The sequence below is a fragment of the Bos indicus genome, chromosome 28 (genome assembly GCF_029378745.1).
Source record: "Bos indicus isolate NIAB-ARS_2022 breed Sahiwal x Tharparkar chromosome 28, NIAB-ARS_B.indTharparkar_mat_pri_1.0, whole genome shotgun sequence".
NCBI classification, from domain to species: Eukaryota; Metazoa; Chordata; class Mammalia; order Artiodactyla; family Bovidae; genus Bos; species Bos indicus.
The window spans coordinates 27,552,496-27,577,715 of record NC_091787.1 but is presented as its reverse complement, the minus strand read 5'-3'; the positions used below and the strand labels follow the sequence as shown (position 1 = coordinate 27,577,715).

The following is a 25,220-nucleotide window of genomic DNA, read 5'->3' as shown; positions in this document are numbered from 1 at the left end:
ACTAGTTAAACAGTCAGTCGTTTGGCTGCCTTTGGCTTTCTGTTTTGAATGAAAGGAGGAAAATGACAATGTCTGGAAATACGCAAGGGCATGCACTAAAAACTGCCACTTGGGATTGAATGAGAGAACTATTAGACAAAGGCAATGTCTCGGGGATCCCTCTCCACCTCTTTCACGGAAAAATCCTTCTCTTTAGCAAGTTTTGTTCACACCCAGAACATGTGAGCTAGTTCCACAAGCCTGCTAGGGTCACACGAGACTTGAGACCCAGAGCAGCCAAGCCCCACGAGCAGCTGTTACAGTAACTCGGGGACAAGAGTGCCTGAACTCCATGGTCTGCCCCTCTACTTGGAGATGTGTTTTTATTCTCCTTCCTCCCTCCCTGAGAAGAAATGATCCTTTGCAAAATCCCCACTAAAGTGAGCAACAAAGAAGAGTGGGAAAAAGCCTGAATACTCTTCCCACCAGCCGAGCAGCCGGCCCTTCCTCTAGCAGCAGAGCTGGCGCTGGCGCTGGCACTGAGAGTCCATCATCTCAGTTCCCACAGCGCTGCACCGACATGGCTGGCCACCCTCCTCCCCCTCTCACTTCACGCTAATTTCAAATCATCTTACTACCAGAGGAAAGCTACCCCTCTTCAACAGAGCATGAGAGACCCCCACTCCTCCTCTGTTAGCTCCAGGTAGTCCCCACCCCCGAGCTCAGAGACTGCAGTTTTACCTTCACACAGACATGCTGCCCATTTATAAGATACCTGAGGTTGAGATGAGCCACCTGCCAGACAGATGCCCCAAATGATCAACAGCACCGAAGGCAGTGAAAAAAACCAAGGGGGAGATTTCAGCTTCCTGCAAGACGAGGGGAGATGGGATAATTTATTTTTTTAATTAAAAAAAATTTTTTTTTCAAGTGTCAGGTTTCAGAAAACCTTTCAAGGGTGTCCTTTTCAATCTCTGGTGAAAGAAAAGGAGTGTGCACTAGCCTGAGTCGGTAGGGAACATAATCTGCTGCCATTGGGTGGATTACTGGCTGCTTCCCGGTTTAATCAGCTGTCTGCAGGACATCTCAGATCTGGCACTCTTCAGAGCAGGGGCTCCTTGCTTTATGTCTCTCAGGGTTGCCACTTCTTGGGGGTAAGCTCTGTGTTTCCAGGATGATTCTTGAGAAAGAACTCCTGCTTGATCTAGTCCCTTTCTCTAATTCCCACGTCAGCCTGCTCCCCCAAGGAACAGCCTTGTGGGAGCCTTCAAGGAACCTGAAAAAATACAAATTATTACTCATGTCAGGGGAGCATGTGGGGGCCTCAGAACACGAGCATTGCCTTTGGAAACAACAGCTTCAAAACACACAAGTACTCAGAACAAGCCAGGACAAAGGAACATCTAATTCTGTTGACAAAGCTTCAGAGCTCTACGGATGCTCATAATAAACCACTTATGCAAGTGAAGGGGCCTGTGGCTCCCCCTGGACACCTGCCCCTCCATCCACACTCTGTTCTCCGCCTGATTCTCGGCTGTAGAGGGATGGCAGGGAGGGGACACACATCCTGTGGGCTACAGCAGGCTGGACGTGCCCCTCTCCTCAGGCCTGGAAAAGACCACCTTACTACTTCTGGGATATAATGCACATAACCCCTTAGGGTTCCTATATTCACTCTTCAAATATTCTTAAATTACTCAATTTGAGTATGCTGTTTCCTGCCAAGACCCTAAAACAGCCATCAATAAGGCTTTCATTAAATACCCAGGTATTTATTAGGCCGTTGAACCAATGGCCTTGACATTCTGTAAACAGGGACGTAACCCTGTCCTGACCCAGGCCACAGACCACTTGAAGGATCCCTGTTTGAAATCCAGGCCTGACATGCTTGGTCCCGTGTACACAGGGAGGCCCTCTGGAGCCCACGTCCAGGGAATGAAGGGCTCCTGGAAGGCCTGCCTTCCCAGGGTTGCGGTCTGGTTAGTGGAAAGTGGGGTTTGCACAGGCTCGGGTCCTGGGCCTGAGGACTGGCCATCCCAGGGGGACTTCCCCTGGGTAGGAGAGCTAAGGAGTCTCACATCTTGCCATCAGCTGGAAGGAGCAAGGCTGGGAGAAGGCAAAGTGACTGGAGACAGCCTTGGCACTCGCCCTCTAACAACTCAGAGCCAAATACTGGCAACACAGTTCCCAGGAGGGAATAATGACAGGCAGAACGCGCCCACTGGCAAGGAGTTTTCTGACTGTGTAACTGGTAACTGTGTCTTATTCAGGTGTCTTTGGTCCTGAAACGTCTCAGGACGTCTGTTGAAGTGTCTGGAATGTCTGCCTGGCCTGGGAATGGCACCGGTCCCAGATCCCTGGGAGCAACCAGGCCCGGGTGTGTGCTGGGCTCTGCAGAGACCAACTCCAGCCTTTCCTGCTCACCACCTGGGCCCTTCTGGCACTTTCTGCCCATCCTGCTGAAGCTCCCAGGCGCCATGCAGCACTGAAGTCCGGTCATCGCCCTTCCTAGATGAGGTGCACAAGCAGGGCAGAGCAGGCGGAGCCAAGCACCAGGCCCAGGCCCATGTAAAAGGTCATCACCACCCCGGTGGCCTCGGCCAGCTCCCGGGGCACGATCTTGGGCCCGTAGATGAGAGCCAGAGTGCTGAGGTAGCCGTTGCTGAGCCCCAGCAGCGAGGTGAAAAGCACCGGGTACACATCAGACTGGAAGAGCACTGTGTGCAGGTGGCCGCGGGGCTGGTAGTTGCAGAACACGAAGAGGGGGACAAAGCAGGTCCGGAGGAGCGCGAGCCCGGGCAGCGCCTTGCTTCTGGGCCCGGGCACCTGGATCCAGGCCGTGACCTGCCGGCCACACAGGTCGGCAAAGTTGTACAGGAGGAAGGTGGTGAGGGGGACGAAGAACTTGGTGCTCCACGGCGAGCCCGAGCCCTTGCTGAGGGATTCAATGTTAGTGCAGATGGCGGGGAAGATGAGGCTGGTGATAAAGAAGAGATAGATGATGCAGAAGCCCAGGCCAGTGGTCTTCTTCAGGATGGGGCCAAGGGGTGGCGTCTGGGGGTCGCTGGATCCTGGGGCCACCGAAGTGGGACTGGGGGAGTCCTGAGGCAGCTGCTCTTCACCAGAAAACACGGTTGGCCAGACAGGTTTCATGTAGTACCTGCAGGGGAGAAGCTGGTGGTCAGAGGGCCTAGAAAGAAGGGTCACTTGGGATTCCCAGGGACAAGGTGGTCCAGCACGTAGAGCCCAAGCCCCAGGATGCCCTCAGATGACACATGTGCTGCGGGATGGCTGGAGGGAGGCCTGCAGAGTCCCCAGGCTTCCTGCCCTGGTGCTGCCTGAAAGGCTGGGCTCCAGTCCGTTGTTCTGTGGTGCTGGTCATGTCATGAGTGGGGACAAAGGAAGCCAGTACTGACCCTTCACGATGAGCCTGGGCTCTAGTCTTCACTCACTCATTTTTGCTTGGTTATAGGGTGGGGAGAGGTGGAGCTGAAGTAGTATTTATTTTTCAAATATAAAATAGCTTAAAATCTTAAATTATAGAAGTCACACATGCTTGATGAAATGAACCCAAATAATACAGAGTGAAGTTTCTTAAGCAAAAGTGGGACTAAAGTTTTATGTATTGTAAAACTTTCTGCAATAGTATAAATGACATAATATAAATATATTATATAATTGCCTAAATAGATGCATAACTATTACACATAAATGCATGCACACTATTGCTAAAGGACAGTATCCTGTGGCCATCCTTTCACAAGGGACAGGCGGTTCTGCCTCCATGCTGTGTTGCCACTGAGTATTCACTGCGTGTATAAACAGTTTAACTGTTCCCCTAATGCTGGACATGTTGGTTAGCTCTAGTTTTCTCTACTATAAACAATAGTACAATGAATATCCCTATACATAAATCTTTGTATAGAATTTCAGTAGAGCAGATTTCTAGAAGAATTGCTGGATCACAAGCAATTTTTAAAATTGCTTTAAAATCTTTAAAAATTTGATAGATATTGATAACCTGCTCTCTGGATAGGTAGAACCAATTTATCTCCACTTTGTGCCACCTACCCATCCAAACTAGCATAACCTACCCTTCAATCTCCATGAGAGCACCCGTTTCTTTAGAAAAAACTGACCACAGTTTATAATCATTGTGTTGGTTTACTGGTTTATCATCTGTCTCCTTGAAGTGAAGACAGTTCCCTGGGGCAAGAACATGTATGGCTGTTCCCAGCTAAATCTCCAGGCAGAGAATAACCCTTCAAAACAAAATTGTTGAAAGAACTGATAAGCCTATAAAAGTATATTTTCCCCCCTATTCTCAACACTGAACATGAACATTTTTTTCAATTTCTTCTACTCTGACCAGAGTAGAAAAGGCTAAGTTCTCTTTGCGTTGCTGTCCCTTTGCCCTGCTGCATTGCCTGAGTCACTCAACCTCTCTGGGCCTCAGGTGCCTAAAAACCAGGAGATACAAGCTGATTGTATTACCACGTGCTGTGCTGTGCTTAGTTGCTCATTTGTGTCCAACTCTTTGTGAGCCCAAGGACTGTAGGCGGCCAGGTTCTTCTGTCCATGGGGATCTTCCAGGCAAGAATACTGGAGTGGGTCGCCATGCCCTCCTCCAGGGGATCTTCCCAACCCAGGGATCGAACCCAGGTCTCCTGAATTGCAGGTGGATACTCTACCATCTGAGTCACCAGGGAAGCCCCAATATGTATTAACATATCTCAAACAGAAGACTTGGGTGAGGCTGGGGAGAACAGAAGGTTGGTGATAGTTGGGTTCTGGTTTCAGCCCTACTTCTGCCTCCCTGTGTGACCTGAGGCCAAGTCTGTGACTGAGGTGTCTTGGGGCCTCAGTTTCCTCCTCTATAAAATGGAGGGTTCTGTGGCTATAAGCTTCTGAGATCCCTGCCAGCCCTCCTATCCTAAGGGCTACATATTGTCAACAAGCAAGTCAGTGGGCGGGTTCCTCTCCAGAATCACTCTTCCATGTGATATTGAGCTGGGCACTTTGGCCTTGAATCCTGTCTTGTTTCCCAATCACTATTTAGGGAAAGGGCTATTCTTACTTCCCCTTCTACTCAGTGTCAAGTCCTTGCCTTGGTTGACTCTGAGGAAGCTCCCCACCAAGTTCCTCTGGTTGAAGCTCTTCCCCATAAGTTCTTCCAGATCTAACTGCCCCCGAGGCGGTCAGCAGACTCCAACACTGTGTGAGGCTCAGTTCCTCCTGAGTGTGATGGGGCAGTGTGGCCCAGCCCCACTGGGTGCAGCAACCTGTAGCAACCTAAGACTCCTTTCAAGTAAAATTTAGTCTGAGCAGCCCTGGGGCACTGCTCTAAAGCTCCATCCTCAGATGAGTTTCTGTAACCCAAAAGTCTTGACCGAAGTGTTAATCAGCAAAGAAATAGAAGCTTCACGGCTGGCAGAGTCCTGAGTATGCTGTCTCATGTGCTCAGCTGGAAGGCATTTTGGCTTGCTTAAGTGACTCTGAAAACAAGGGTGACCACCTGTCTTGTTTTGCCCGAGACTGTCCTGGTTTTAGCACTGAAAGTCCCTGGTCCTTAGGACCCCTTCAGTCCCAGGCAAACAAAGAAGGCTGGCCACCCCAGTGGAAACAGCACATTCGAGGTTCCCTGAAACAGGACACAGGAAATAGCAGAAGGAGAGGGGGAGCCTCCTGCCTTCTGTTCACTGACTCAAATAACTTAATTAGGACCAACAAGGTGCAAGGCAGTATTAATATATGGGGTGCTGGGGGACAGTAAGCCAGCCGGACCCCAGGAATCACAGGGATATCATCATGGAATACAACTGGGTAATTTTTTATGACAACCCTGAAGGGTCAGAGAGGGGAGGGGCAGACTCATGGATTTGAAGTCACCTATGGTACATGGTGTCATGACTCCATCCCCTTTTATCCTGCGGCCACTGGGCCAGCTGAAGTTCTAACAATCCTCTAACTGGAGGGAGAAACCGGCCCCTGGCAGAGTCAGGGTTCTAATGAAGGCAGGTGAGTCTCACAGGGGCAGGAGGAATGAGTGGGGAGGAAGGACCTTGCAGTCACAAGCCAGGGATGCAGCATGAAGCAGTGGAAAGAATGCAGCCCAGAAATAGCTCCAGGTTCCAATCCCTGCCTACAGCTCACAAGGTGAGCCACCTGGGGATGTTGGTTGATTCTCTAAAGCCTCAGTTCCTCATTGGAAACATGGGAAAATATGAAAACAACTGTGCTAGGTGGTCATACAGCCTGAGTGAAAAAATGAACTGCTTAGCTCAGTGCCCCGATACCAAATAGGTTCCTGTGGACCCGGCAGAGCCAGGACCTGTGTGCTCCCCAGCTCCGCTGGCTTGTGTGCCATGGGACCACAGGCCAATCGCCTGGTCTTCTCTGTCTCCATCTCATCACCTCTGAAATGGGGAAAATAACTCCTGCCATTCCTATATCAAATATGACAATGGATGTGAAAATGCACTGAAAAGAATAAAAAGCCATGGGTTGTTTTTTTAAAGAGATGTAAGAAGCAAGAAAGAAAAAGGAGGAAGGAGAGAGAGAAAGCAAGAGAGACTAAGGCAAGAAAAGTGGTCTTGCAGAGCAGAGAGGGGCCTCAAGAGATAGGGACTAAAATCAGTTTTGGAGTTGGGCTCAAATCCTAATTCTGCTGCCAAAGGGCTGCAGGACTCAGGCAAGTAATTTAACCTCTTTGAGCCTGGTTTTCTCATGTGAGAGTGGGAATGACTGGGGTAAGTCACAGCCCTACCTCAAGGAGGAGTAGATGTATGAGCTTCAAATGAGAGGCCCCAGCAGGCTGGGCTGAGTGCAGAGAGGAACAACAGAAGGGCTGAGCCCAAGGAGCCACTGTTGGCCATCAGCCTTCCTCAGGCCCCACTTTCACTGCCTGCCCTCTAACAGAAAATATGCAGACTCCAGCTGCCTGGGGTTGTGATGCAAAGCCAGCTTCTTACATCCAAGGATGTACTTACATCCAAGTACAGCCAATGTACTGAGCAACTACTGTGAGCCTGGCTCAGCCTGAGGCATGGCATACAGCAACGAACAAAACCCACATGACTTCTGCCCTCAGAGGGATCACACGCCAATGGGGAGATGTGCAGTAAACCAGGAACCAAACACGAGCTCTACCTAGAGGAGAGAAGAGTGCAGGTAGACAGGATAAAGGTCGAAGGACGCCACACAGGATCATATGCTACCACTTATTATGTGGAGTCTAAGAAAAGGCTACCAACGGACTTCCTACACAACTGAAATAGAGTTACATATGTAGAAAATAGCAGTTACTGAGGGGCAAGGTGAGGGGAGGGAGAAATTGTGAGACTGACAAGCACACACTACCATATGTGAATAGATAACTAACAAAGACCTACTGTACAGCACAGGGAACTCAACTCAATACTCTGTAATGGCTTACAAGGAGGCGAATCCAGAAGAAGCCGACTCACTGCCAGGAGCGCGTGTGGGCCTCACCTGGCATAGTCCAGCCGCGGCAGCAGCAGGTAGAGCCCAATGCAGAGCGCCAGGAAGATGTCTGCCGTCAGGAAGAAGGCCAGGGTGCTGTCTGTCACGTCACTGGCCACCGCGAGGTCCACCAGCGAGGCCACGGCGCTGAGGGTGCCCCCCATGGCTCCTCCTGCGGAGAGCGCGGGACATCATGGGGAAGGTCAGGGCGGGCGCATCCTCCCTGCCTCTCAGGCCTGCCCGTTCTCTGCTCCGGCTTAACGTTCTCCCTGGTGAGAGAGATGCTTCAGTTCTCACAGGACCCTGAGGCCTTGGCAGACAAGGAGGGCCCTGTGGCCATGAGCTTTCTGACTCTAGGAGGTGTCCCTAGCCCAACTCCTCTCCCATGGGCATGAAGGGGCTGCTGCCTGAGGAGGCAAATGGCCTTCAAGGTCTCACCTGCTTCCTGGTTTCAGCTCTGACCCTCGATCCTCCTTCCCTCTTTACTGTCCTTCTGATGGGGTCAGAAACTTTAGATTCAGGGGTGGGATGTGTCAGAGAGCTCGGCTCCTGCCCTGGACCCAACCACCATGAATCACCCTGGGGGAAAAGCTCTGGCCTGTCCGAGCACAGGTTCCCCACTGCCCCGAGTGAGGCTGGCCAACTGGGACGCCTTAAGGGTTGGAAAACCAGCCAGGAGCCCACAGAGCTCACCCTGTGCCCTACAGTAGCTGTGTACCATACACGTATGAACATGCATGCACACTCACCCACATATCACTGTCACATACACACATACCCTATCACAAGCTATCTCACACACACACACACACACACACTCACACCCTATTACACACACTCATAGTCATACGCTCCCATACAGTCACACACAATGCTTCACACACTCGTGTGTGTGCAACTGCCCCACCACCTGGAACGTGCTGTGCTGCCAAGGGCTCTGACAGTGGCCCAGGTGACCGCGTGGCACCACCCCTTTCTGTGCTACGTCACATCCTAGCCCAGGGGACCCACGGGTCCAGGAGTCAAACAGGTGTACATCTGACACTTGACTCCACCACTTACTCGCTGTGACCTGGGGGCTCACATGGCTTCTTGGGACCAGAGTCTGCTCATCTGTAAAGTGAGAACAATGACACCCGCCTTGCAGAGCTGTTTTAAGGGCTGGATGAGATGATGTTTAGAAAGGGCCCAGCACAAAGCAGGCTTTCTACAAATGCCAGGCCCTTTCTTTGCCACAATCACACAGTCACTTCTGGGAGGCGGGGCAAGCATCTTGTTTCTCTGTTGAGCCATCACAGCTGTGGGTGGCCACGAGTCAGAGCTTATGCATGGTCATGTGTGAGCAGATCATTACTCCTCTGTTTATTTGCCAGAAAGGTGGGGCTCATACTTACCCTATCCCTCCCTTGAGACTATAGTGGGATGGAATCAATGAATGGGAAAAAAACATTGAACAAATGGACATGTCCAATAGGGTTAACACAGTAAGGGCCTATGAATACAGGATTGCCTGGCTGCGAGGATGGATTTGCTGGCCTTAGAGGACCACGACACTGATTCTCAAGGAGGCAAGCAGGCCACTGACTGCAAACAGCCACCTGGTCCAAGTGGGCTCCAGCTGCGTTGTCATTACTTGGTGGGTCTGACCAGATACCACCTTTCTGCCCATTGCTGCGTTAGCGTGGTGGAAGAGTGATGGTCAGGCCCTCATCCACCTTGATGACCGCCCACTGCCTCACCCACACCACAGCCCAGCACTCTGTGGCCCTGCAGGGAAGACCCCATGACCCTTTTCTCCCCAACCTTCTCTATGATCTCTGCTAGCCTGGGTGGGGCCAGAGGTTGGAACTTGAGGGAAGGGCAAAGAAATGAAAGTTAGCATAGTGATTAAGAGCACAGACTAAGAACATCTCAGTCCAGTCTTGGCTCTGCCACTTCTAGCTGTGTGACATTCAGCAAATCACTTAACCTCTCTATGCCTCCATTTTCTCATCTGTAAAATGGGAATGTTAAAGCTCACCTCTTAGGAAAGTTACAAAGATTAAAAGGATCATTACATGTAAAGCAGGACAGTGTCTGGTGCTGAGAAATGCCATATAAATCCTCTCTGATCCCCAAATAGGTGTTTGGCTATTTCTGTCCTTCCTACATCAAAGCAGCAACAACAGGGTAAACCTTTTGCCAAGAGGGTGCCAACTTCTGAGAAGCTGTAATCCCCACCTGGGTGTTTTGTAAGAACCGGAGTTAAACTTGGTAAGACATTCCCCGGCTGCCCCGAGGAAGAGATTTTAACATCACTGCCTATTGATTTTCCTCTCTCTCTTCCCAACTTGTAGAGAATTTACAATATTATCATCAACAACAAACCAGGCCTCTGGGAGCTCATCCTTCTTGACTCCCCACTTTTATCTCATCAGTTATGGAAATACATGCAAATGAGGAGCTTAAAAAAACACCAGTACAAAACAAATGAGTTGTTCCTCAGATGCCAACACACCGAGAATTCACAGATAAACTCCTCTGGATGGAAGACAACGGGGGCTGGACAGGGGTGCTGGGGCCCCTGGGAGATCTGGACACCCCAAATCCTCCCGGGTGAAGGGCGTGCACTGGGGGCTGCGCACAGTGACAAGGCTCAGGGCCCGGGGTAATGAACACCGAAGTGCGAGCGCCAGACCACTCCCCTTTTCCAAAAATGGACTTCCTTCAAAATGCACAGGAGTCTCCTTCTCCGGAAGATCTGCAGGTGGTCAGATGAACCTGAAAGGCCTCTCGCCAACATATTGGTGTGTTTGGTCACTGGTTCCTGCAGAGATAGCCAGCAAGACTGTTATATTGAAAAATATATCCTCTAGCAGGATGGAGGGAGATGAGGGGACAAGAAACCGGGGTGACATAAGGGATTAAATCCAAAGTTCAATGGTCACTTCCCTCAGCCTAGGCAGGCCCTACTTGAAGCACTGCAAGGGGTGTATTGATTGTACTCAGGAAACTTAGCAATGGGCCCACTTTTACTTTATTTTAGGCCCGAGAGCATCTCTGAGGATACAGCCAGAAGCCCGGTCTTTTATCAAAAATGGCAAACACATCTGAGCTCATGTTTGATCTCTAATCTGTTGACGGTAAGTGTCTCCAGTGCTATGCTGAGAAGGATTTAGAAGTTTAGGAGAAAAGATACAGATCAATCAGTGATGTCTGGCCCTGGTGTGGGGATGGGGTGGAGTTATACACTTGTCGAGGTATTTGTCATCACATACTGCTCGGCATTATCAATTAATGGGCACAGAGAAGATTCTTTGCAAAATTCTTCTCAAATGTTCCCTGGTGGCTCAGACGGTAAAGTGTCTGTCTACAATGCGGGAGACCCAGGTTCAATCCCTGGTTTGGGAAGATCCCCTGGAGAAGGAAATGGCAATCCACTCCAGTACTATTGCCTGGAAAATCCCATGGACAGAGGAGCCTGGTAGGCTACAGTCTATGGGGTCGCAAAGAGTCGGACATGACTGAGCAACTTCACTTTCAATTTCACTTTCTCAAATGTTTACAGCACTCCCTTCACAAAAGACAGACATGCAGGGACACTGAACAGAGCAGCTGAGCCCCTAGTCTTGCTTTAAGGGACAGTGGTCTCCTGGAAAAGCACTGATTCTGACCCAGCTCCTTTTTACCTTGTCAAGACATTTGGGTGAGAGAACAGAACTGCTAAGCTCTAGGCAACAGGCTCAGGTTAGCATCAACATTCAGTTAAAGGAGTCGGTCCATCTGTGGGAGAGGGAGAGGGTGGGAAGATTTGGGAGAATGGCATTAAAACATGTAGAATATCATGTATGAAACGAGATGCCAGTCCAGGTTCGATGCACGATACTGGATGCTTGGGGCTAGAGCACTGGGACGACCCAGAGGGATGGTATAGGGAGGGAGGAGGGAGGAGGGTTCAGGATGGTGAACACATGTATACCTGTGGCAGATTCATTTTGATATTTGGCAAAACTAATACAATTATGTAAAGTTTAAAAATAAAATTAAAAAAAAAAAAAAAAGGAGTTGGTCCAAATCACATCAGCACCCCCCAGAAAATGCTAAAGTTCAGGGAAACAGCAGAGTTTATTACTAGGCTATTAGCTCCCGGGAGGCTGAGTCTGGTTCATCCTTGAATCCTTGGTGCACAGTAAGCCTTCTACAAAATTAGAGAGGAAGAAAAGACAAATAGAAGGGAGGAAAGGAGAGAAAAACAGGGAAAGGATAAGGGAAAGGAAAAGAAACAAGAAGGAAAGGGGACACAAGGGAAAGGGGGAGAGGAGGGAAGGAAAGAAAGGAACGCTGTTCAGGAAACCCACCGGGCAGGCAGACTGTATTTTCCTAAAGTAGCAGCAACTATGTCTCCCCTCACAACTGTCCTTCTACAGTATAAGTTTCACACTCATCCACTGAGGTGTGGGTCTGTGCTTTCTCCCCTTGAATCCAGGTAGGCTTATGGTAATACTGGAAGTGCCTCTAAATGTCTTTATGGCTAAGTCATAAAAGGACACAGTGCTTCTGCCTGGGTCTCTTGGGATACTTGCACTTGCAATCCAGATGCCATGCCCTGGGGAAGCTCAAGTGGCCGTGGGTAGGTCCATGTGGAGAGGAACCCTGGCCCCAGCCCCAACCCCACCTGAGCTTCCAGCTAACAGCCAGCATCAACATGCCGGACAGGTGAGTGTGCCACCTTGAGAGTGGATCCTCCAGCCCCAGGCAAGCTATCCTGGCTGCTGCCACATGGCTGCTGCCTGCCAAAGAAATGATTCTTATTGTTCTAAGTCACTGGGCTTGGGGGTGCTTTGTTCTGTAATAACAGATCATGGAAACACACCTAACACTCATTTCTTTTTCTGGAAGGGCTACCACATGCTCACCTCTGGCTCCTTCAAATGATCTCCAGGTAGACCAACCTGGTCAGCTGTCTGGACCCTAGTTCTCACCTGATATCAGAGCCTGGGAATTCCTCATGGGGAAGGAGCCAGTCATGCCAAAGACGCTGCTGTTGAAGATGGTGGAGGTGCCGCTGAGGATCGCCATGCAGGTGATGGTGATGGTGAAGAAGCTGTGGGTCCAGGAGGAGGTGTCCACCTTCACCAGCACAGTCATCACTATGAAGATGGCCAGCATGACCGTCAGCGAGGCTAGCACGCGGACACGAATCGGAACCCTGAGGCAAGGACACCAGAAGTGGTTAGAGACACCCCGCCCCCAGGCCTCCCAAGCCGGGTGGGGGTTAGTGACCATTGAGGAAGCAGGTGTGCTCAGTGGCTGAGACCATGCACTCTGCATCAGGAGGCCTGGGTCTGAATCCTGCCTTCCTGGCTCACAGGCTGTGTGGCCTTAGATAAGTGACTCTACCACAATGGATTCAGCCTCTGCGTCCGCAACACAGAAGGAAGATCAATCTATCTGAAGGCACGGTGAGGGTCTCTGGAGAGGAGTACATAGAGAAAGGAGGCAGGGTCAGCTCGGGGCACGTGCTCTTGGATGCTGCTTCTTTTCATCTTGCTGTGATGCTCAAGGACAGGAGATGAGAGCTCTCGAGGCAAGACCCCTACTCCTCCCACGGGCTTTGTCTAGTATTTAAACAGAACCGCCATTCACTGGCTTCCTTCCCCCCAAAACTTAGCAGCAGCAGAGGGAGGAGGCAGCAGGGAAGAAAATCATCGCTGTCATCATCATCACGGCACAGTGCTGCATTCGTGCCAGGTACTCTTCCAAGAGTTTTCTAAATGCTAATGTGTTGAATTCTTCCACCAGTTCTACAAAATAGGTATTCTTACCTATTCCACAGACACAGATAAGGAAACTGAGGTCAGAGAGGCTAAGCAACTTGCTCAAGGTCACTCAGCTGTGAACCCAGGAGGTCGATGCTTTCAGAATGCCACTTTACTGCCTCCCTCGACATGAACGAACTATGCTGCTCCAGAACAGGTGGTGAGGACAGGAGGCGGCTCCTGTGATGGTCTCCGCTGTCGTGGGGAGCAGCTGAGGCCAAGCAAGAGCCAGCTCCCTCTAACTCTATTTCTGCATCTTAGCTGTATACTCCTCCCAGCCCCCAACCTGCCTAGACACCACCCTGCAGGGAGAAGCAGGGAAGCTGGGATCTCTGAGAAACTGCATTTTTATTCCAGGGAGAGAACATCATCTGAAGAGGCTGTTTAAATCATCAGATTACACTAAGCTTTAAACCAGATTGGATGTTTAGTTAATTTTCCCGCTAACCAATTGGGAGGGGGCTGAGCGAAAAGGCAGATTAGTTAAACACAAATTTCTTTTGGATAAAAATAAGAAAGACACGAAAGGTAGGAAAGATCTGTATATATGTAAATAGGTGTGAAATGATGAGCATAAAAAGCAAGAAAGGATTTTTTTCAAAGTGCTTTTGTGGCCCCAAGGCTAATCTGAGCTTCCTTCCAATCCTCGGCTGAAGGGAGACCAGGTGCCGCCTCCACTGGGTCAGGGGCAGAAGGAAGCCCGCGGAAGTGAAGGGAGAGTTCAAGGTTGTGGTGTGAGGAGCTGGGATGAGACCCAGGTCTGCTGAGCCCCAGCCCCTGGCTCTCTGCTGAGACGCATCCGCTCTGGTGTGTTCATTCCACAAACACACAGGCAAACCACAGTGTGTCCAACCCTGGGCTGGATGCCCGGGACACAGGGCAGATGAGGGACGGGCATTTTGTTCCAGGACAAAGTGTTCCATCAGCAGGGCCATGGGGCTTCCTGGGCACTTCTGAGAGGCACAAGACCCACCCTGGGCTTCTCACAGGCTTTTTGGAGGCGATCCCTAGGCTTGAGTGTAAGGTATATCTTGGATGGGAGTGCACGTATCTTGTGAGACAGAGTGTGGCACATTCAGGGAATTGAAGTGAACTCTGGCTGCAGGTGACACTGGGAGCAGAGCACGCCGAACAGATACAGGGACCCCTCCGTGGAGGGCCTTGTCCCATGGATAAGTGCCAAGACTCGATCCTCCTGGTGGAGCAGAGAGTGGACGTGCAGGCTTTGTCTCCAGCATCCCTCCCACCAGAAGCGCTCCTTCCATGCCAAGTCGTCCTGCAGAGGTGGCCGCTCATGGGGTCTCCACCAACCCAGCTACAAATGAGTGCACACAGGCCAGTCTCGGGTGGTCAGTGTTCCATACTTCCAGCCACTGGACTGGGCTAGGTGTCAGCATGTGACCAAGGCAGGGCCAGTCAGTGAACCCCAGGATCCAAAGGTGGAGAGAAGCTGACTGTCTGCCAAGACTGTGTTGGGGGCTGCTGGTCACTATCTGGCCAGCTGCATGGAGAGAGGCCACATTTGAGATGAAGCCAAGCAGACACACACAGAGCCCAAGGTTGGTGGATGAGGACATTGGTACTCTCCTAGATCCAGCAGTGGAGGCAGGCCTGACTTTAATTTTCCAGGGAAAGAATGAGAAAATCCTCCTTGTGTCTCTTCCGTTTGTCTCCAAGAGTACCAACTGGGCTTCCCTGGTGGCTCAGGGATAAAGAATTGGCCTGCCAACACAGGAGACATGGGTTCAATCCCTGGTTTGGGAAGATACCACATGCCACAGAGTAACTAAGCCCCTACACCACAACTATTGAGCCCCTGCTCTGCAACAAGAGAAGCCACCACAATGGGAAGCCAGTGCACCACAATGACAGAACAGCCCCTACTCACTGTACCTAGAGAAAAGCCTGAGCAGCAATGAAGATCCAGCATAGCCATAAATAAATAGATAAATCTTAAAAAAAAAAAAAAAAAGAGTGTCAAAAAACACAAAGAGGCACATGTAGCTGGGGAGCAACATGGTTGGAACTCCACCTCTGTCCTGTGGGTGCCCTGCCCCTCTGCCCTCTCCTCTCACCAGGAGGCAGGCTGCACGTGACAGGTAATTCAGTTCAGTTCAGTTCAGTTGTGTCTGACTCTTTGCAACCCCATGGACTGCAACACGCCAGGCTTCCTTGTCCATCACCAACTCTCTGAGCTTGCTCAACTCATGTCCATCAAGTTGGTAATGCCATCCAACCATCTCATCCTCTGTCGTCCCCTTCTCCTCCTGCCTTCAATCTTTCCCAGCATCAGGGCCTTTTCCAATGAGTCAGTTCTTTACATCAGGTGGCCAGAGTACTATAGTTTCAGCTTCAGCATCAATCCTTCCAATGAATATTCAGGACTGATTTCCTTTAGAATGGACTGGTTTGATCTCCTTGCTGACCAAGGGACCCTCAAGAGTCTTCTCCAACACCACAGTTCAAAAGCATCAATTCTTTGGCGCTCAGCTTTCTCTATGGTCCAACTCTCACATCCATACATGACTACTGGAAAAACCATAGCTTTGACTAGATGGACCTTTGTTGGCAAAGTAATGTCTCTGCTTTTTAATATGCTGTCTAGGTTTTTAACACCTTCCAAGAGCTGCCTTCACCAATGATGGGAAAGTGGGTGGATAAATCCGCTGCCCCCACTCCCCGCTGCCTCGAGTGTGTGCTCCCCACTGACTGTCAGCATTCTGGGGCAGGTCAAGCTCGGTCACCCATGGTTGGAGCTGGCTCGACAAGGCATCCTTTATTGGCTGCCACGCCTTCCTGGTCTCCCCCTTTCTCCTACCATGGTCTCCCGGATGAACTACCTACACTTGAATCCTTGTTCTAAGGTCTGTTTCTGAGAAACTCCGCATTAAGACATATCTTCCTAGCATCTGCAGGGCCCTCCACCTGGGTGGGAGTTGGTGGGCAATCGGGTGAGCACCTGGACTCCAGGGGACCTAGAACGTCCATTTTAAATGCACACCTGATACCCTGAAGACTGGGAGTCAGGCCTTACTCCCGATGTTCGGGGTGATGCTACACATGCGGCCCCTGTCACACGATGTCCCCCACCTTATCCCAGCAGCGGGAGCTTCCCTGCACACTCAAAGATAAGAGCCACAGGGGCACAGAGCCTGAGTCCAGAGACAGGAGCCCTGAAACTCTGCCACCAGTTCACAGTGTGACCCCAGGGAAACACTCAACCTCGCAGGGCCTTAGTCTCCTCATCCTGAAAAAGAAGAGGTGGGACAAGATAACATTCGTGTCTCTTCCAGTTTATGCTTCTAAATCTGAAAAAATTCAAGTGGAAAGAGAGACTGAGGGCAAAAGCCCCAAAGTTTAGCAGTTCCTTGGGGCAAGAAGCAGGCACAGAAGTGGGAAGCCCCACAGGGACAGGACCCTGCCCTGTTCTCACCCGTGGGGCTGGCACAGGGCCTGGCACCCACAGATTGACCAGCAAGGAGCCTAGCAGAGCACACTGGACCTCAAGCTTTTTCAGTCCCTGCTTTTTGACCCCCTCAGTGTGGCGGGGAGACAGCTAGAAACAGCAGCAGCGATCTCAGCCAGCCTTCGGAATGGCCTCAGCCTCTTGCCACCTCCTCATGGAAGCAACACAGAAAAAGTCCACCCCAGGAATGATGTGGCCATCTCGGAAACTTTCCTGTGTCTTCACAACGAGGTAGATGACTGCTTGAACAGGACAGCGGCTTTGGAGAGAGCTGGGGGACTTCCAAGCCAGGCAGGGGCGGTGCAGAGGGGGAGGTGAGCAGGTAAACACTAAATGCATAGCAAAAGCAACGCAGCTCCCAGCTCTCCCTTACGCATCCTGCCCCTCACCTACACAGGCTCCCCCTTCTCATTATCAGCTGCAGGGCCCATTCTCAGCAGGAGCATCCCTGCAGGGGCTCCAAGCCCTCAGGGATCTTGCCCAGGGCTGTTTTCAATGCTAGTAAGCTTTCTGAAATATGCCCTGTGCAAGCCCACCCCACATCCACTAACAAGGGCATGCTGCCTGACTCTCTGCTCCTTCCACCTGGACGGTGGCCCAGGGGCTGGGGACACTGTGGGGGCTGAGGCAAAGTCTAGACAAGCGCAGCCTGGGGTTGGTGGCTCTGCTCTGGGACAGGGGCTGTCTGAGGTGAGAGCTCCAGTCCCGGGACTGTGTGGCAGGCACACTGATGTGACATTCTTGGAGAGGATCACCAGCTGTACCCAGGCTGCCAGCTCCACCCCCCCTCCCTTGCTTGTGAGGGCTCAGGACCCCAGGGGACTGATTTCTTCATAAGTCTCCAGAATGTAAATCCTCCTCATAAGTATTTATGATGCTACAGATTTTACATAATAAAACACTTGGCGATTATGGATGAGCCAGTTAAAGAAAGCCAGGGTTCTCCAGGAGGGAAGAAAAGGGGACATTTCAATCTCACACATTAAATAAAAAACAGCTTAGCTCCAAACCATCTTCCCACAGTCCAGAAACAGACAAGAGGCTGGAGCGTTCCCCACAGTGCTCTCACCCCCTCCTGCAGCTGGGAAAGGGCCAGGGCAGGCCCTGGGGTGGACCAGACCCTTCTGGAGGATGCCCTGTAATGCTGAGCTCCCAGAGCCAGCTCCCAGCCATACTCAGCAGGGCAGCTACCCGGGCGACCCACAGTCCACATTGCAGACAGATCCAGACCTTCTCCACCACTTCTTTCCCTCCAGCACCTCGAAGCCAGGGCAGAAATGGGCTCTCACTTACAAGGTCTGAGATGTGTCTCTCGGTGCAGGGAGGGGGCAGGCAAAGCTAGACAGCTAGGAGACAGGAGGCCCAGAGGTTCCAAGTCCAGATGTGGAGGGAGAAGGGTCCCAGTTCCAGTCCTGCCTCAACCTCTTAATGGTTGCATGACCTTGGGCAGGTCACCCTGTCAGCCTGTTTTCCCATCAATAAAACAGGGGAATAGGTCTGCTGCTCTAGGCCACTGCCAGGATTAAAGGAGAGAATGCTGCCAAGGACTGAGTGCTCAGACTGCTAACTGTGAGGATTAGAGACGATTCGCCCTGGGCCCTGAGGCTGAACCTGCCCTGCCACTGCTGACCCCAGGTCCTAGCCAGCTGCTGCCTGCTGGGCCTCACGACCTCAGAGCGGGCAGTGCTGGGTAAGATGTCAGCTCAGGCTACCCACTCCTGGCCCTGTGGGCCTGGGCACACATCTCCTGACTTCCACTTTGCACAGAGAATCATGAGAGGGGCCTGGAAAGCGGAGAGGGCAGTGAGAGGCCAAGGGACTACCCACCGCCATGGCTCGGTCACCTCTTCCTCATCATCCTGCTCTTACATGCCATCCTTTTCTCATGCCTTCTCTTCTGAGTTGCTGTCAGGAACCCAGCTCTCCCCTTAGGGTCCCCGCTCAGCCTTACTCCTGACGAGGGTCCCTGGAGGCTGTGTTAACCCCTGCTGGGACACTGATCATAGCCCTGTGTGCTGGGCAGGTGCAAGGAGGCAGGCGGGGTGGGGGTCAGCTGGCATTCAGCCCCTAGGCTGCCTGAGACCATCCTCCCTCTAGCTTGTCCAGCCTGCACTTTGGTTTTAAGAGGCGCGCAAATTCATTGACATTCCTTCTGTTGAAAGATGGAGTCTATGTCCCCTTGAAACTGAGTAAGCTTGGTGACTGCCTTGGCAGAAGGGACAGTATGTCACTGCAGAGAGCAGGGTACCAAAACCGAGCAGCTTCTGCCTGCTTGACTGCTGGAGCGGTCTAGGAGCAGCTGCTCTTCAGTTACAATATGAAAAGTCCTACTACCTGAGGCCAACCTACAAGAGACCAAGGGGAGGGACAGAGAAAGAGCTGTCCCGCATGAGAGACGGCCAGCCAGAGCTGCCAGCTGAGCCTGCGGACTCCCAGGACCGCGAGAGACACCGATTACTGTCAGTGTTTTTAGCCTCTCTGTTTTGGGGTCATTTTTATGCAACAACACATCATTGGAATAACCTCATAACATGTTTGCAGAGACTGATCTGCTCAGGCTTAGCACATCTGAGGCACTTGTGCTGCCCTCTCTCCTCATGGACTCAGAACAGACATCACTAATCAATCACAGCACACTCCCTGAGGCCAAACCTGCTTTAGAATCCTGTTTGAGCAGAGATCCAAGGAGTCACTTACAAACTGAGCAGAGTTGGGTAAAACAAGTTTGCCACCAGGGACCGAAGGTTTCAGTAGGCTGTGCCTGAGAGATCCCCAGGTTTCTGAACCATCACATAGCCACCATTATCAGACAATGATTGCTTAGGAGAAATGGGGGCAAAGTAACTCAGGCTGTTACCCCTGTAAACCTAAATGGAGAAGGGATGGCACCAGTCACACAGTGGGTTTCAAGGGTTGTCTTCTAAACCATTCTTCCTTCCACAGTGCATCCCACCCTTCACGGATGCAGTGTGAAGTCACCCCGTGATCCCCTTGTGAGTGCTCGACTCATGAATTGCTGTTACCAGCTCCACAGTGAGCACAGGTGGCCCTTTTCCATATAGAAGTGCCAGGCTGGTGAGCTGACAGGCTAACTTCCAGCTCGGATTTTTTTTTTTTTGGCCACTCCATGGCATGTAGGATCTCAGTTCCCCAGACCAGGGATGGAACCTGTGCCCCCTGCTGTGGAACTGTGGAGTCCCAACTACTGGACTGCCAGGGAAGTCCCCAGGCTCCTAACTTCCTTCTGCTCTCAGAAAGGCTTAGAAGACCAGCCTCCACAAGCCTCGCTCCCTGGGCCCCGACAACCATCCATGGTGTCCCTGCAGCCCAGGCAGCTGACCCCACTGTCCCAGGACCGGGCATTCTGTGGGCAGGGCCCCAGGTAACCCATCTGCCTCTCAGTCTTTGTGAAGGAGTCTGAACTGCTTGCCTCCTGCTTTGGTGGCCACAGTTCAGGCAGCTGTGGACCACGGGAGAGAGGATAAGCTGCAGGAGAAGGTCGGGGGCCTGGGAGAGAGAGGAGAGCGGCCTACCTGTTAACAAGCAGGAAGTTCAGCGCGAGGCACAGCACGGAAGGCACAGTGGAGGCGACGGCCAGGTAGCTCTCAAAGTAGTTCTGCAAGCAGAGAAGAGAGGGGGTCGCTGAGGGCACTTGGGATGCAGGGGAGGGGCCCCACCTGAGAGCAGCGTCGGGGATCCTCTTGGTGGTGCTCCTCCCTATAATCTTCAGACATCTTCAAGTGATGGCTAAGTCCCCCCTGAGACACCATGGCCTCTTCCATCTCTCACCTAAGACCACTCACTCAGTCACTTGACAGACACCAGCTTGAGCTGTGCTAGGGGACATAAGGAAGGGTAGGACATTGTCCTTGCCCAAATGTTCTGCAGTCCATGCTCCCATCCATCCCACCTATTCCCACCCCTCATGGATGAGGCGATGGAGACAGGACTCAATGTATGTTTACAAAAAAAATAATAAAAAATTTTGTCCTCTCAGTCATCTTTTCTCATTGTCAAATTTTGGAGTTATCCAAGTGGGTTAGTTATGGTTCATTCACGGTCTCACATTCTTGCAACCAAGTGAGTACTCTTAGCAATACACGGGGCCCTGATCCCTGCAGAGAAACTCTGTTTTGACTGTGGATTTGCTCCTTCAATAGAGCTGTACCCCAAGATCACAGTCATTTTGGGAAGTGGCTTCTAAACTGGCCACGATGAGCAAAAGGGGCATTTTCCTGGAAGTGGCTCAAAAGTAGTGCAGACAAAGAGTGCATGAGACCACAGACAGGATGAGGAATTTCTGAGTATGATGTGCTGGAACTTTGCAACTGAAGAAGCTAAGTAGCAACTGTATGCATTTTTCAAAACTCAGGGGACTGTCCACTCATTAGGGTGGCTTTAACTGAGTATACCTTATCCTTCAATATACCCGTTGAACAAAAAACCAAAACATTGGAATGGGATGATATATATTGGCTTTGGTGCTTTTATGTCAAATCATGAACCCCAGATCAGTAATGACGATGGGTTCTGTCAATTACAAATTGGCAGTTGCCATTGGCACTTGCCATCTACCTCTATAAGAATTAAATCATGTGCTGCTGCAGCTGCTGATTTTCAAGACCCCCTGAAAGGTGTTCAGGGTGGAGAGAAAAAAATGAGGAACTCTGTGCTCAGGGGACTGGCAGAACAGGTTTTATGAGCCCAATTCTTGTATCTCCTCATATGTGGAAAAGCACTAAAATCCTTCATGGTGATGACTGCTCCTCGTGACTAGCAGAAATCTGCAAAAAATATGTTGACTGCATGTACTCTCCCTTTACCACAATCACATATGTACTGACCTTCCCTGCCTCTTTGGAGCAGTTTCTCAGAGCTATCTGAGGTGCTGTCTCCTGAACTATAGTCCTCACTTTGTCCCCACATAAAATTTAACTTGCAACTCCCACGCTGTGCATTTTTTAAGCTGACAGTTCTAAGCCATGAAAACCGCTTACATGAATGAAGCATACTGTGTGCAAGCACAAGGGCTTTATACAAATGATATTCTTTACCCGCAAAAATAAAAATGTGAGGACTCTGGAAAGCTTACAACACTGAACTTAACTGGGGAAATATTTTGAGTACAAATGTGCCAAGTGCAAAGAACAATGTGTGCAAAAATCTTGCCAATGCACAAAGAGCCCCAGTAACAGGGATCTCTACAGAATTTAAGACAGCTTCTTCCCTGTTAAGAACAGGGTGTCCCATGGAGAGTGTAAGATAGAGTGTGAGGTTTTTTAATGTCTCAAAACACCATAGGAAGAGCTGTCAGAATTCTATGGGGGTTTTTTTTGTGATTGTTGTCATTGTCAAATCTGTGGTAGGGGCCATGCGTTCTAAGGGAGTTCCAGGTAGGGGAGTGGGATGAGGGGCCTGAGTCCTGGAGAGAACAGGAATGAATAAGGGTTTGGGGAAAAGATCCCAGAGGAGGTGGGATTTATGTCAGATCTTAAAACGGAGGGGGAGCTCTTTCCTTTCTGGGAGATTCTGGTTGCAATGTGGAGGCCAAGAAAGAAAGATGTCATAATGGGTCCCTTTTAGTTTGAAGCACAGACCGTTGCCATGGTCCCTTTTTAAGCCTGCGGAGTGCTTTGTGGTCTTTGAAATCTGCACCCTGAATATAAGGTGGTGGTGGCCTTGCAATTAAAATGATAATCACAGCTAGTGCAGTCCATCAACCATGAACCTCAGAAATAGCCTTCCTTCTTTGAGGAGCTACCTCATTGTTCCTGCCCTGATGGGCTCAGTAGAGCCTGGACTGGTCCGAGGCACTCAGTCAATTACATCTTGACACAGTGGCTGGGTGTACGTGAGGTCAGGCAGGCGCTGGGCGGGCAGAAGCAATGGAAAAAGGCCTCAAGGAAAAGATGGCTGCAGGTGGGGGCCAGGATGGCCCCAGATCTGAGCTCCAGATGACAGCATTCCATCAGTGGCTGTTCATTCTGTGACAAGTCTATGAAGCCATTACGTGGAATGCAGAAGCTCTTTGTTTTTTCAAGCAGGCTCAGGTTCCCTGAACATTTTAGGAATGGGGATTTTCTAGGTTATTGTTCTGGCTTGTTGATATTTAAGCAGAAAAAATTCCTTTTAGTGTTGGAAAGCTTTTAAAATACTGACAAGGGGATAAGGCTAGGACTCCCTTTCTGCTGATTGAGCCCATTTCTCTGCCTTACAAACAGCATGTTGGGGGTGTGGGGTGGGGGGTAGGCGATGAGGCAGGGAAAGAATGGACTTGATCATGTGCCATCTTTCTACTGGATCAGATCAGGAAGCTGTGGTTGGTGATATAAGTGGACTCAGCACATCCCAAAGAGCTTTGTTTTTTTCTTGTTTTCCCACACTTAATTCCTGATATAAACATGTGGTGGTTTTTACTTAATTAATTGTTGCTTTTGCCTCTAAGTGGAGTTCTAACAAAATGAAGTGTGGTGGGCAGGTTCTTAGGATGTCCCCCATGATCTCAGCCTCCTGTGTTCATGCCCTTGAATCCTCCCCTCTTCTGAGTGTGGCTGGGACCTGTCTGGACTTGCTCCTAACCAAGAGGTCATGGCAATGGTGAAGGGTATGCATGAGTGTGTGGACAGGATTATATTGCATGAGACGGTGGCACCCATCTTGCTGGGCTCCTTTATTCCTCCCGTGATGGCCTGGGGTAGGCCAGTGGCCAGGCTGAGGAATCCCAAGTGGCAAAGACTGCAGGTGACCCCTAGTCGCTGACAGTGGTTTCTGACCAACGCCCAGCAAGAAACTGAAGCTCTCAATCCAATGAATGCAAGGAACTGAGTTCTGCTAACAACCCAAGTAAGCCGAAACGGATCCTTCTCCAGTCTAGTCTCCAGTAAGACTGCAGCCCTGGCCAACCCCTTACTGTAGCCGTGTGAGACCTTGAGAGGAGGACTGGGACAGGTTATGCCCAGACCCCTGGTCTACAGATACTGTGAAATAATAAACATGTCTGTCGTAAGCCACGAAGTTTGTAGTATTTTGTTCCATAGCGATAGATTCCTAATTAGTGAGGGTGTGGGATAGCCAAGTTCCGAGTAACTGGGGTTTTTCTGAATGCTGCAGCCTTCCTATAGCTATTTAAATTCAGTTCCTGATGAAAGCAGAGACAGCTGACCATGATTTCATTCCACTTCTTGCCAGACATGAGGACTGATGTGCCCGCGCACGAGGGGAACAAAGGTTATGCTGGCTGACCACATCAGTCCCCCAAGCCTTTCCTCTCCAAATGCTTTGCTGAAATTAGGATCATTTTTGCAAGCAGCATGCACTGATTTCAAGAAACGACTTGGCTTATGTGCCACCCCAGGTCTGCTCGTCTTACCTCCTCCTCAGGCCATTTGCTTCTCTGTTTGGTCCCACACAGTCATGAAGCCACCTGCCAAGGAGAGACCCCTGCACCTGTGCACTGCCCAGTCTGCGCCTGCAGAGGCTCTTGCTCCCTGGGTGGCTGTGGGAGGGGCCAGGTGACCCTCTCAGAAGGGTGGAGGAAGCCCCACCCACAAGGTAGGTTTCAACCGATGAGAGGCGGGAGACGGGAAGGAGACTAGAGACACACTGCTGGCCATTCCTCCTCCGGCCTAACATCTGTTCTGAAATGTGGTGGCTCCACGTGGCTCCTCAGGAGACACCCCATGTGCCTGAGCAAGCAGCTGTGTTTTAGTCGCAAAGCTGTGGCCTGTATCTGCTCCCCTCCATCCCTGCCTCACTTCCCTTTTCCTCACTCTTACTTCCCTAGGACAGCACTCCCCAACAGAGTATGGCACATAAGATGCAGCCTCAGGCTCCTTTCTAAGAAACATCCAACCGCGAAGGCCCTATGTTCAATTCTGGATTCTACACACTGCAGACTCGCAGCTGGTGCTCCCTTCCTGGGTTCGTCTCATTTGTTTCCAAGGCCTGTTGAGGTTACCTTCCCCTATTTTACTCAAGGAAATATGAAGACAGCTGAACACTGGTTCAAACACACTGCAGTCAGAATGGTAACAGCACTGCCCCCTCCAAAGCAATCTGAAATCTCCATTCTATAGGGTGATTTTTGAGTAATGCAATGCTTGGAGATAATTTGTGTCATATAGGTCACCTCCACTTGGGACCGATTCCTTAGAGCTCCCTCAATAGGCTCTGTTGTTATTTGTCCCACCAGGTGCCTGGCAACAAGGTTGCAGCCTCCACCTCCAGAGATGAGCCCAAAGGCCCCATGGACTCCGGTGACAGAGGAGTGGGGCAATGAGAAGACCACCCCTCCAGGGCAATGGCACTGGGCCCCCTCCTATGACAGTGGAGGCTGTGCGCTGCACAACCCCAGGGGGCAACAGTCATGTGGGCGGTGATATGAACGGAGCTCCTCAGAGTTGTGCAACATGGCAGCCCTGTTTACACAGCTCATGGAAAACCAGGGGGTCAGTTTGGGCCTGATGTAATTGCAGGTGGGAGACCCAGAGGCTGGT

General features: G+C 50.9%; 1 protein-coding gene across 1 annotated transcript in view; it reads right to left on the bottom strand.

Annotated features, from left to right (window-relative positions):
• Positions 1-1,364: 1,364 nt before the first annotated feature.
• Positions 1,365-25,220, bottom strand: part of SLC29A3 (solute carrier family 29 member 3) — a 45,510-nt gene continuing 21,654 nt past the window's right edge. The window contains exons 3-6 of the mRNA XM_070781992.1: positions 20,259-20,341; positions 12,423-12,649; positions 7,471-7,633; positions 1,365-3,139 (exon numbers count right to left, since the gene is read on the bottom strand). Coding sequence (XP_070638093.1) covers positions 2,488-3,139; positions 7,471-7,633; positions 12,423-12,649; positions 20,259-20,341 — 1,125 coding nt within the window. The 3' untranslated portion in view covers positions 1,365-2,487. The remainder of the gene's footprint in view (positions 3,140-7,470; positions 7,634-12,422; positions 12,650-20,258; positions 20,342-25,220) is intronic.